At 38.8% G+C, this 12,055-nt stretch overlaps 1 protein-coding gene and 2 long non-coding RNA genes across 12 annotated transcripts in view; 1 reads left to right on the top strand and 2 right to left on the bottom strand.

Annotated features, from left to right (window-relative positions):
• Window positions 1-12,055, bottom strand: part of LOC116703633 (uncharacterized) — a 20,922-nt gene that overhangs the window by 1,518 nt on the left and 7,349 nt on the right. Inside the window, exon 3 of the long non-coding RNA XR_004335472.1 lies at window positions 581-585. This is a non-coding gene — a long non-coding RNA (uncharacterized LOC116703633). The remainder of the gene's footprint in view (window positions 1-580; window positions 586-12,055) is intronic.
• The window catches only part of LOC116703635 (uncharacterized), a 6,769-nt gene continuing 713 nt past the window's right edge, over window positions 6,000-12,055 (bottom strand). The window contains exons 2-3 of the long non-coding RNA XR_004335474.1: window positions 7,957-7,965; window positions 6,000-6,010 (exon numbers count right to left, since the gene is read on the bottom strand). This is a non-coding gene — a long non-coding RNA (uncharacterized LOC116703635). The remainder of the gene's footprint in view (window positions 6,011-7,956; window positions 7,966-12,055) is intronic.
• The window catches only part of LOC116703629 (LITAF domain-containing protein), a 6,314-nt gene continuing 2,537 nt past the window's right edge, over window positions 8,279-12,055 (top strand). Inside the window, exons 1-3 of one of the 10 annotated variants that reach the window (XM_032538488.1) lie at window positions 8,279-8,460; window positions 10,431-10,591; window positions 11,328-11,357. In XM_032538488.1, coding sequence (XP_032394379.1) covers window positions 10,446-10,591; window positions 11,328-11,357 — 176 coding nt within the window. In that variant the 5' untranslated portion in view covers window positions 8,279-8,460; window positions 10,431-10,445. The other 9 variants (XM_032538478.1, XM_032538481.1, XM_032538487.1 and 6 more) reach the window with 9 other exon arrangements.

The following is a 12,055-nucleotide window of genomic DNA, read 5'->3' as shown; positions in this document are numbered from 1 at the left end:
TAATGTGTGAATTGCCATGAACACAATCATCTAAGTGCTCTAGAAACAAGGGTTGGTTAACAACTAAAACTTGCCGAGAACCAAGACAATAGCTTGATTACATTGGACTTGAGCGGTTGCACGGTTACATTCAGTCTTGTTCAGTAGTCTGGTGCGGGTCTCCAACTCTTTAACAACTCTTTTGGTCCAATCGTTCTGCTCAAGTTAGCCAATCGATACTTACTCTTTCTGCATGTCACTTAGAATGTATGCATTTTATTTAAGATAGCTTTGATCATTCTGATAATAATGACTTTCTATTGTCACAGCACTGCATCCACCAAGGGATAAGTTCCTTCCATTGTGATAAAAGATTGCTGCATCCCTTCATGCATACCGTAGCACTGCCATGCAACCTTTTATGTGGTCTGTGATCAAGCTGAACTTGGAATATGTGATTTTGTGATATAACAGTTTCGATCAGGTGGAGGTGCTCCCACTAAATGAAACTATTATGTAACAAAAAGTCATGCAAACTTTTACTTCATCTTTGTAAGCTTGTTATCAATATGGGAGGGCCAGGCACTTCGTCAACAGAGACTCACTCTGAGGTTTCTTCACAACGAGATAGTGGCTCCTACACCTCTTTTAAAAACACTTGTAGGTTATGCACTGATTGTGTAAAATCCCCAATTTCTTTTACCAAAAGACTGTTACCAACAGAGCAGCCTTCTTTGGCAATCTTATGCCTGAGACACCTCCAACAATGCTCAAAAATAACGAAAACAACCCTCACAAAAAACATGAGTAAAAGCAAAAGCTAAATCTACAAACAAGACAAAAGAAAAAATATATTGTCCTTCAATGACCAGGTGTTTTTCAGCTTTTTTGTTAGCACATAATCAATGTTCTCACTGAACAAGTATGCAGCTTTAATCAAAGCTCATGGGAGGCTGCCTTGAAGCTGTTGAAGCTTATCAGTAAAAGCAGTTATGCAACAGTTATGATTTAACATTTTAATATATAATATACATATAATATCCTCCCCCTCCACACACATACACACATCTTAATGTTTTTGTAAAAAAAAAAAAAGAAATAGGGCTTAAGAGTAAAGGTTGGAAAGTTGAAAGTTTCGACAAGCACTTTTTAAGCAGCATCCTGCAGTGATCTGGCACTGTCACCCTAGACCTCCTCCATGTAAAAAGTGTCATGAGATTACTTCAGTTATGATTTGGCGCTGTATAAATAAAATGTAATTGACAGTGGTGAGGTTGATGTTAAAACCTCAGGTTATTGCTATACATTAGTTCACATTTATCACATCACATCTTAAGGATTTTAAGCCAATGCAGTTGTGTTGTTTATTTATTTAATCTTTCTTTTATCCATTATATTTGCTGTTGTGCGACTGTTACCCTCACAAGTGCACCTGCTTAAGGGACACACCCGGAAACTGTTAATACATAAAATAGGTGTCCCCTACAGTAGAAGACACAATGCAGTGTTCATAGTCATCATTTAAGCAGTATTTGTGCTGTTAAAACCTTGTAACCATTACCTTAATAGATTCTACAGATTTTTCTGTGGATGACTTTATTTGACATTAAGCGTGCACCATCCATTTTCTTTGCAGAACTGAGGCCAATACGAAGTGACCAGTATATTTAAAAGATAAAAAAACACCTATTTATAGGTTTTTGATTGATGGTCTTGCCATTTAGCCCTCCTCCCCACCTCTGTATCTCAATTGTCCCTTCTTTGCAGTAATTTATCCTTCACGCTCAGAAGAACATTATGTATTAATCAAACGTGTGGTAGGTACACTGTGAAAAGAAACTGGAATAAAATATTGAAGACACAAAGAAACAGATGACAAAGTGGAGAGAGGCGGAGCAGCTATCAGGTTTGTGTGGAGAACAGAAGAGGGGAGTAGCTCACAAAGACGATGTTGTGGTCGAGGTCTGGCCGTGAGTATTTGTTTTGTTTTCTATTTTTCTGAGTTTTCCGTCGATCTGCCTTGTTTTGTACCTGCTGTTTCTTTTTCTCCTCCCTCTCCCTCCTGCTGAAGCCAGCTGACAGCACACACCTGAATCAAATCCACAATCAGCAGCACCTAAATCGACCCCGGCTCTTCAACCCATCTTTGCTTGATCGTTGCTCCAGTAACCCTGTAGGCTATGGACCAATGCATCAAAGATTTGCTAGCTGCCGGTATCATTCCCCTTTCCTTGTCCCCGTTGGGGGCAGGCTTCTTTTTCGTGTCCAAAAATGACAATACCCTTTGCCCTTGTATTGACTACTGGGGGCTCAACGCTATCCCTGTCAGAAACAAATACCCACTTCCCCTGATGGATTTGGTGTTTGAGTCCCTCTCCCGGTCCATCATGTTCACTAAATTAGGTCTTAGGAATGCTTATCACCTCGTTCAGATCTGGGAGGGGGACAAATGGAAAACCGCCTTCAACACGCCGCTGGGGCACTACGAATACCTGGTTATGCCCTTTGGGCTCACTAACACATGTTCCAGGCCCTTGTCGCATGTTCTTCCCCTCTCCCTCTGAAAATAAAACCATTCGCATTTTGAGCCTTGCGTCTGAGTCCTCCTGTTATTCTTGTCACAGACGATGCTGTAAAAAGATTATTTGTCTGGTTTCCAGTAAAAAGTTCACTGAAAAGCCAGAGAGAAGAGAGCTAAAAAATTGTATTTAGGGTTTGCCTGTCCTTGAAGACATATAACTATTGGTCATTGGGCCTGTCTCCTCTAGGCGCAAAATGCTATGTAAAGTATACATCTGACCATGAATGTGCCTCACAGTTGCATGCCATCAAGGATCCATCCATGTCCCTTTAGCATGCTCTCTGACCCTAAAACCTTAGTTCATGCCACACTGTACTGTAGCAAATCTTGCTTTTCTTACTATTGACCTACTGCTTAGATCAATAATGAAAACTGGAGTACAGTGAGTCTGGGGCCTGTAATTTAATGACCTCTGCAAAATCTTGAATTGCACATTGCTAATGAAATTATACTTGACCTTTCCGAAGTATTTTTAAAGTTATCCATCAACACTAGTATTATAAAAAGCAAAACCAGAAGTAGAGAGTAGACTGGCTGGTGACCGGTTTCAAGGCATACCGCAGTTTGAAAAAGTCACGGATTCAAAACCAATAACATTTTCTGTCATACCGTTCCTAAGCTATGAGCTGTTTTTTTTATGAGTCTACAGAAAGTGCAGTTAAGAACAGTGTTTTTATATATTGTGTTCAATAGAGAAAAAATATTTTTGCTCAAGGTTATCATACCGTCAGAATCTCATACCGGCGTATGCATAGTAGAGACACGAGGTGGACAACACCCCTCTTTTGACAAACATGCCACTGTATACAGTTCACTATTGATGATCATGTTTCTTCTTGTGATTATTGTTTGCTGTTTCATTACATCCAATCGTAAAACATGAGTCTTGTCAATGACATAGTGTTGCACGAGTATGGAACAGCAATGTGACTGAGGCAAACAGGGATTCCTGGGCTGCTGTATGAAGACCAATAACCAAATCAATGTTTTATACTGTTTTATGTTCATGCAGAAAAAACAACAAGAAAAGAAACAGAAACATGTAACAATGTGCACTGAAACACAGCTTTTGCCAAGAGTTAAAACAAAGTAGCAAAACATCTGCCTCTAATACTTCAATAACCACGCAACTACCTAGGGCATTCAGAAAAAATGTGCCAGTAAATGTTCCCAAAGTACATATGATTAATCAAAACTTGTCAGCATGTCACATGTTCTCTGTGTGTTCTAGTATTCTTCCCAGCTGCTGGAGTGACCTTAAACTGACCGTACATTCTGCTTTCTCTCTGCAGGAGGGAAGGAAAACAATTGTCAAACATTATAATGTTGTATTCCGTTGACCTCTAGTGGCCATTTATATACACATACATATACAGTACATATATATATATACTGTATGTATACATATATATATATATATATATATATATACACATATATACATATATTATGCAATCCATCCATCGGAACTCCACCTTTGGGTTTTTCTTCCATCCCCTCAGCAGAATAGTCTGTCACATGTCTTAGTATCTGTTATTGAAAGAAAGCTTTTCCCATGGCTGTGTGATCAGGTCTGAGAAAGTTCAGCACAGCTACACAGAGGACAGCCAGACCCGAAGGAGTGTCTCAGAGGGGATTTTGTGTGTACTCTGAACGTCCCTTTCATGTACCGAAACCACAGGACCTGTAGAGAACCAGCTTCGTTTGCTCTTGACGTCCAAGCAGTATGCAATGAACCTCACATCACATTCTCTCCTCATCTCATTATTACCGTCTCATGTCCAAGGCTTTACGATACACTTGGGCTTGATGATGTGCTATCAAGAGTTTGCTTGTTTGCATTTCTTATTGTGTCCATATGGGTTCAGATTTGTTTCAGGGAAAAGACTGACCTGAGTCAAACATTGGGGGGCAAACATGGCAAAGAAACAAAAGTGTATAAATTGCTTTTTAGAATTGCTTTGTTGAAGTCAGACATTTTGCTGACCATTCTCCTTGCAAACGCTGCTGTTTTTTAACAACTTCACATTACTTCCTTATTTGCTGCCATCACAATTAAAACGTCCAGTAGAGGGCTTTGGAATATAGAACCCGACCGATATATCGGCGGGCCAATATTGTCGACCAATATTAGACATTTCCCGATTTTTATTTTTTAAATCTTCATTCATCAGAATCATTTACACATAATTCTCTTAAATGAATATTTAAAAAATAAAAACGGTCTGTCAACCATGTTAGGAGCATTGCATAGTCCATCCACCAGAGGACGCTCTACAACGTCCCTGTTGGCAAAACTGATTAGTTTTTTGTTAATGTGTTTTTGTTCAAAGGACTTTAAGTTTCACATTTTAAGTTAGTATTTTTATAATTTTTAGTCATCAGAACTTTATATTTTGATGTTCCTCTGTTTTGTTGTGACAATAAAACAACTTACTATATTATTTTAGTGAGAACTGATAAATAACAAAAAATAACTCATGTTAGGGAAATCTGTTTTTTGTAACGCGTTTCTGGATTTGTTAAAAATATATACTGTATATCGGCCGATATATCGGCATATTGGATTTATAAATAACCAAATATTCGTATCAGTATCGGCCTTAAAAATCCTTTATCTGTCGGGGTCTACTTGAATATGAATGTTATTTTATTTATTTTTTTGGGGTGGGGGCATACTCAAACAATTTATTTCTTTTTGGCACGTACCACTGCATTTAGAGGACAGTGCTTCACAGCCCTGTAAGTTCAATTGAACTCAGTGAACTCGCAGTGCCATTATTAGATCAGGGAAAGTTAGCAAACCCCACATGTAGCAGGTGAATGAACATAGCTATATTTTCCTTTATTACCCCACTACGTCTAATGCTGCCTACAAGGGCTCCATTAACCTCCCCACCAGAACTGCCACCCAGTAAGTCCCCTCTCAAAAGGCCGAGATTAATAAAAGGGCTCTCCCTGCCACGCGAGGCAGGCAGATTTTCCACTGGTTCAATGAGAATCACAGACAGAAGAGAGGAAATGTTTTTTATCTGTAGAAAAACAAGAGGAATGCAAGCCCCCTAATTGAGCTTAGTCTATCTCTCTCCTGCAGGACCTGCTCGCCCCAGCTTTCTACATGGACTCAAGGCATGTGGAGTGAAGAGAACGGAAACATAGCACAGTAAAGAAAATAGAAAGTGATTATTCATAAACTGCTTTCCACACCCGACGTATGAATATGAAAAAACATTTTCAGTTTGTCTTCTTTGTGTAAGTCAAAAGGATATTGTGTGAAATGGGGTTGCGGGAGAGGCTCTGGTTTATACATAAAGTCTACTCCACAATTTTTCTCACTTCTTTTCTTCCTAGGCTGGGCGATTTGGCCAAAATCTTTTATTCTAATATAGCTCATTTCATATCTCAACAATAATGTTTGTCATATAGTATTTCATGTGTATGGTATGTTTTCTGGTAATTCAAAAACAGTCTATATGAAATAACCACATGGTAAAGCATTCTCTTTTTACTATTCCTATGTGGATTAAAATCTTGATAAATGAATTTATTTATTTTTAATTTTGATAATTTTATCAAGAACTTTAGTGCAAAATGAACATGAAGGATCAAACTGATAAAAAGCGTCCAAATGGCATAAATATTGCTATGATGCAGTTCAGCTGCTGGTTTTGACATTTAATGACATATAAAGAGCCTTTTTCTCTATGTCCACTGTAGTTTCTCAGCTTGAAATCTAAAAACAATCTAAAAATCCGCAAGGCTACTTTTACTTTTATACTTTAAGTAAATTTCCAAGTCTGTACTTTGTCACTTTTACTTGAGTGAAGAAGTTAAATCAGTACTTTCACTTTTACCAGAGTTTTTTTAAGACAAGTATCTGTACTTCTGCTTGAGTACGTGAATTGATTACCACAAGCTCCAGGAAGACCACAAGCACCATAGTAACACTACACCACCTCCTGTCTAGTTAAGAAGAGAGGCCACTCTTGACCACAGGAAGAGCAGAAAGAAAGTGGGCTGTAAGCAAAGGATTAAATTAATTTTGTAGTTACATTTGTGCAAAGTGTAGAGTGACAGCTGCTAAACACAGTGCCTTTGGTTGATTTGAGAGAGCTGGAAAAGGGCACGCGAGAGCAAAAGAAACAGACGGACCATGTGAAACCGAGAATGCATGTCGGTTTCCTGTTTGCCGGCACAGCTGAGGGGCCATCTGAAGAAAACGTCTACTGGCTCACTTCTCAGACACATACACACAGGATCTCACTGTCACTCTACCAGTCCCCTTATAGACAGACAGCGTATGTGCATTGTGTGCTTGTGCAAACACACATATGGATTTACTCATGGTTTTTCTAATGCTACTCACAAATACTACACAGACCCCTCTGCTTCACTAACCCATACTGAGAATGTTATGATTTAATTAGCGAAGGTAGCACATTCATCTCCAATACCCAAATACCTAATAAAATGGCACATTCACACCTAACCTGGTGCATTTGCCTGGTTGTACAGTTCTTTTGGGATGGTGTGAAAGCTTTCTGTTGAACTCCCTCATGAGAATTGGTCAACAAGACCCAGATTGCCTGAAAGGGGGTCTCTGTCTGCTTCCAAGCTGAGCTGAGATATTATATATATATATATATATATATATATATATTATATATTAATATATAGATAGAATATAGATATCATATATATATACATGTACATACATACATATACATACATATACATAAATGTATTCTCAGGATTTCCTTCCTATGTCAACTGTAATTATCAGCATGGCTGTAGCACTTCACATTCCAGATGTAATGGGTAATGTCCTTGTGAAAGTCCTGTGACCTCTCAGTATTGTTAACCTTGCCCTGACTGTCATCTGGCCTTCATGCTTCAAAGTCATGTGTTCAAAGGGTGGATCCTTCACAATCACTTACTGTGGAAAAGCATTGTACAGGCACTGTGAAATACAGTTTTTGCAAAAGAGTGTGGTATGCATCCTCAGGGCTTAATGGAGAAATAATAAGTTACAGAGAAATCTTGCTTGGGTAAAACTCTCCCATTTTATATTGTACATTTATTTTTCCCCACAACATCTGCTTGAGGCCTGTACTTCTTTATGATTCATCCTGTTTTGCATGACCATGAATGTGCTAAGTGATGTGAGTTTGTCAATACTAGAGTAAACTACACCACCATTTCTGGTGAAACCTATTGTACTTTTACAGAAGTCTGCATTTTGTTTAACAAGTAATACAACTAATGCAACTTCCCACTGACACAACAATTCTTAAGCTCATCATTGAAGGCCCGGTATACCTTTTGTACACCCTCAGGTGATACTTATTTTTGATTTACCAGACCTTGTCCTTATTTGCATCTTCCTGTTTGCCAACAGGTTACACCTGTCAGGGTGGTGGCAAATTGCAACTTTGTCTGAGACACAGTGGTTTGTACTTTGTACTTTGTGGATGCATGTGTTCTTAACTGCAACAAGACTGCTGACTGAAACAGTGACACACCATTAATGAAACGATGCATTATGTCAGACCAACAAAGAATGCATTGTTCTTAGCAAACATCCGTCTCTCTCCCTCGGTTTTTGTGAAATTACTTTTTTCTCTTTTTTAATACTGTTTTCATGTCTCTTATTGCCATGTTTGTCATTATTTGAACAACGTTGATCAAACACTGTAACAATATTCAGTTCATATCCACTCTGTGGATCCACCCAGTCACATGGAATAAAGGGGAGGGGTAAGGAGGAGGGGAAATCATAATGTTGTAGGACTAAAACGGCCCGTCCATTACATTGTAAGAAACACAGGAAATACCTGAAATATCTATCTTACTGTGTGTCTCATTGCCTCACTCGGTACCAGGCAGCTCCAGGAGAGAGGGTGCGTAACTCTTTTATTTTCATGGATAGTAATAGGTAGGTAAATTATTTGTTTTGTATATATTGTATTTTTATTTGTTTTCAATGTAATGATCAGCTGCTGTTGCCATTGTGTTGAAGTTATGAGCTTTGTGTTTGTACTGTATATGAATTTGGGTGTTATCTTAACTTAGTTGTTGATGTTATTATTCCACCACTGTACAAAACAGATGTAAAGAATATAAATGTAGTGCATTTTTCCGGTCAGACATTGGTGATGTAACCTTTATCCAGCTACACTGTTCAAACAAAACAGGGTGAGGCTCAAGTCCAATGCTGTGGTCAACTAATGTGTGTGGCTCATGTTGCTCTAATTGATTTAGGGTTGGTTTCTGATGAGACAGGAAGTCCCGCGCTGACGAGGCCTGTTCACTATTAGCGAGGCTGACCAGCATACATTCTGGCACTACATTATTCCATGTTATCAAAATACAGCACTAAAGTATTGGTTTGCATTCCTGAATACTCACAGGACAAGTACAGAGCAACTTTATCGGAGCAAAGCAAACAGGCTCTATTTCCCTACGCCTCTCAAACTAAGCAAATGACTGATGAAGTAAATAAAGTAAAAGCTGCTGTTCACTGCTTCCATCTGCCTGCTGCTATGGACCAAGAGCTACTGTATTAATACTATGGTTTCTTTAAAGCAACTCTCAGTTTTCCCCAGTGTTGGAAAGTAGTTAAGTACACTCTCTCTAGTACTGTACTGATCAACAATTTTAAAGTACTTGTAACGTGCTTGAGTTACTTCTACCTCACTGCATTTCAGAAATAGACATTGTACATTTTACTCCACTGTGCATTTGGTTAATACTGTTTTTTACAAGTTACATACAACTTATAAAATATGACCCATCATGACAGATGAAATTACTAACAGTAAATCAAAGATTTGTAAAAATTTGCAACAGAAACAACAAGTGAAAGCTGCTTTCTCATTAATGCATCAGCAACACTAATATCATATTATTAATGCATAATATAGCACTCACAAGGAAAAACATGAATTGAATCATTGAATACTTTACTTTGATACTACACACATTTTGCCAGTAATACATTTGGCCCTTTTTTTCCTTCTAAATTTGATGAAGTCTTTTTTTCTTTGGCTGCATTTCTAACCAAATGTTATGGTTTGGGGTTTTTGTTGGGGTATTTTTCCTGTTTGGCCTTTCCTGTGTTTTTGTCCCGGTTTTCCCGCTAGTCTGGTGTTGTAGATTCTGTCTTGTGTTTCCATGCTTGTGTATGTTCTGTTTCCTGTTTTATTTTTTAGTCAGCTTCCTGTCTGGCCTTGTCTTGTCTAGCTTCGCTTTGTTTGTCTGATTGTCCAGCCCCACCCTAATGTGTTTCACCTGATGTCTCACCTGTTCCTCATTACCTCATTACCTCTTGTATTTAACCCCAGTGTTCCCTCTGCTTCTTGTTAGATCATTCCAGTCGTGCGTCCTGTCCTGTTGTCAGTCTGTCCGTCGCCCGGTGTGCTTTGCCTTCCTGTGAGTTAAGTTTGCTGTTGATCTGCCTGTTGTCCCGTTCCTTGTCTTTGTGCTCTCTATCCCCTGCAGTTTCCCTGTGACCCGTGTTTCCCTGGATGCCCGTTTTTGCCCCTGGACCTTTTGTGTGGTTTCCAGCCTTGGTGCTCCGGCTTTTTGTTTTTCCCTGACTCCCCGTACTACTCTTGCGCTTTGGACTTTGAACAATAAACTTGTCAAACTGTTCATTTGCTACTCTGCATTTGGGTCCTTCTTCCACATCCCCCAACACCAAATCTGTTCCAGTTTGTGTTTAAAAAAAAGCATGCACTACTTCCTCATAGCTATTACTATGCAGCCTATTGGAAAGTGTTCAAATACCGTTTGTACTTTTTGTGGCAGCACTGATCAAACCTGAAAGCCAATTGAAAAAAAAAGAATAATACACATTTCATGTATGCAGTTAAGATTTCTAAAGATGGAAAAGGGACACCCACAAGAGGATTTGGCTCCACCATACCCTGGGCCACCTATGAACTACGGGGGTGCCGTGCAGCAGCCAGGGATGTACCCTCAGCCAGGCTTCTCCCCTGCGGGGCCTCCACCTGTTTACCAGGGAGGTATGTGTCTGCCTGGCCTAAAAGATGGTACTCATCAAACAAACAGGACTTTAGGAATCCAGGATTTATGTCTCATGTGAAGCTAAAAGTCAACTATCACTTTTTGAATTTAACCAAGTTTTAAGGACTTTAGTCCGTGAAGCATCAACGTCTGTGACATCATGCCACTTCCTCATTTTAGTATTTTTACGTGACACAGTTTAAGCCAATCACTGATGTTGTTCTTATCCCATTCATGTGTTTTTGTGTTTTACAATGTTTACTATGTTTAGACTGTATATGAAGATGGACAACGCATCTCCACTTCCTCCAACTGTACAAAAGTGAAGCCAATATATCTCAGATTTTGTTGCCATCTTGTAAATTTGGAGCAAGAGTCTGCACAGTAGCAATCAGGAGTGGAGCAGCAATATTGACCAATTTCGAGTTAATAACAGCTGTCAATCATGACGCTTCATACCATTTTTGTAGTATTAAGTAACTAATTAAAACCAAACTTGTCAGAAAAATTATTTGACATAAAATATTAATTATTATAATGACAATAATGTTTTCTTTAGTCTCTGGGATATGATTTGTAGGTCATCCCTGCAGCATCACAATAGTTCATTCAAAATTCAGATTTTGCACTAGTCCATATTGCAATTTCAACATAATTGGGATCAACTGTGCAGCCCTTACAGAAATCTGTTCTGAATGGTACTTTCCTGCTTTGGTAAACTGTGTGTTTTATCTGCCAGGTGCTCCGCCCCAGGCTGCACCTGTCACAGGTGAGATGGCTGAGACAATACTTTCTCATGTAAAAGACTATGTGAATGCACCACTTCTCACAACATGTAAACAAACACACATTTACACTCTGCATACAAAAACACATCTGTGAAGACACATCTGTGAACAGATCATTAATGTGTTTCCATACTGCCTCTGCATGCTGTCAGAATGTCCAAGGGTGAAGTCCTCAGTCTCCTACCACAATGAGCTGAAGAATAGCCCATTTGTAGCTTCTGTGCTTAACAAAATGCTATTGTTCACTTTTTCTTTTTTGGGTGAACAGTCACATTTTGAGTAATGATTCCTATCTTGAGCATATATCTTTAAACACTGTTTGTTGCTACCCCATTTAATTTACTGTTCACAGTGAAATTTGACCTGACAGTTTTAACTGCTCTTATTTTAACATAAATACCAGTAAAAATGAGAAAAAGTAATTTTAATAGAACATTTATTGTAAAAAAGAACTATATTAGAAGATTAACATTTACAACAGGTGTGTGTGTGTGGGTGGGTGTTTTTCTGTGTGCAAATATTGGTGGTTCACATGCAAAAGTGACAACTTGACAACATGAACTGTGTGTGTGTGTGTGGGTGTGTGTGTTAGAGAGAGAGTGGGTGTATATGTGTGTATGTATGTTTGTGTGTGTATGTGTGTTTGTGTGTGTGTGTGTGTCTGTTTGTGTGTGTGTGT

Source organism: Etheostoma spectabile, chromosome 15, assembly GCF_008692095.1.
Source record: "Etheostoma spectabile isolate EspeVRDwgs_2016 chromosome 15, UIUC_Espe_1.0, whole genome shotgun sequence".
Lineage (NCBI taxonomy): Eukaryota > Metazoa > Chordata > Actinopteri > Perciformes > Percidae > Etheostoma > Etheostoma spectabile.
The sequence above is the reverse complement of the archived record's forward strand: the minus strand, read 5'-3'. Positions and strand labels throughout refer to the sequence as shown.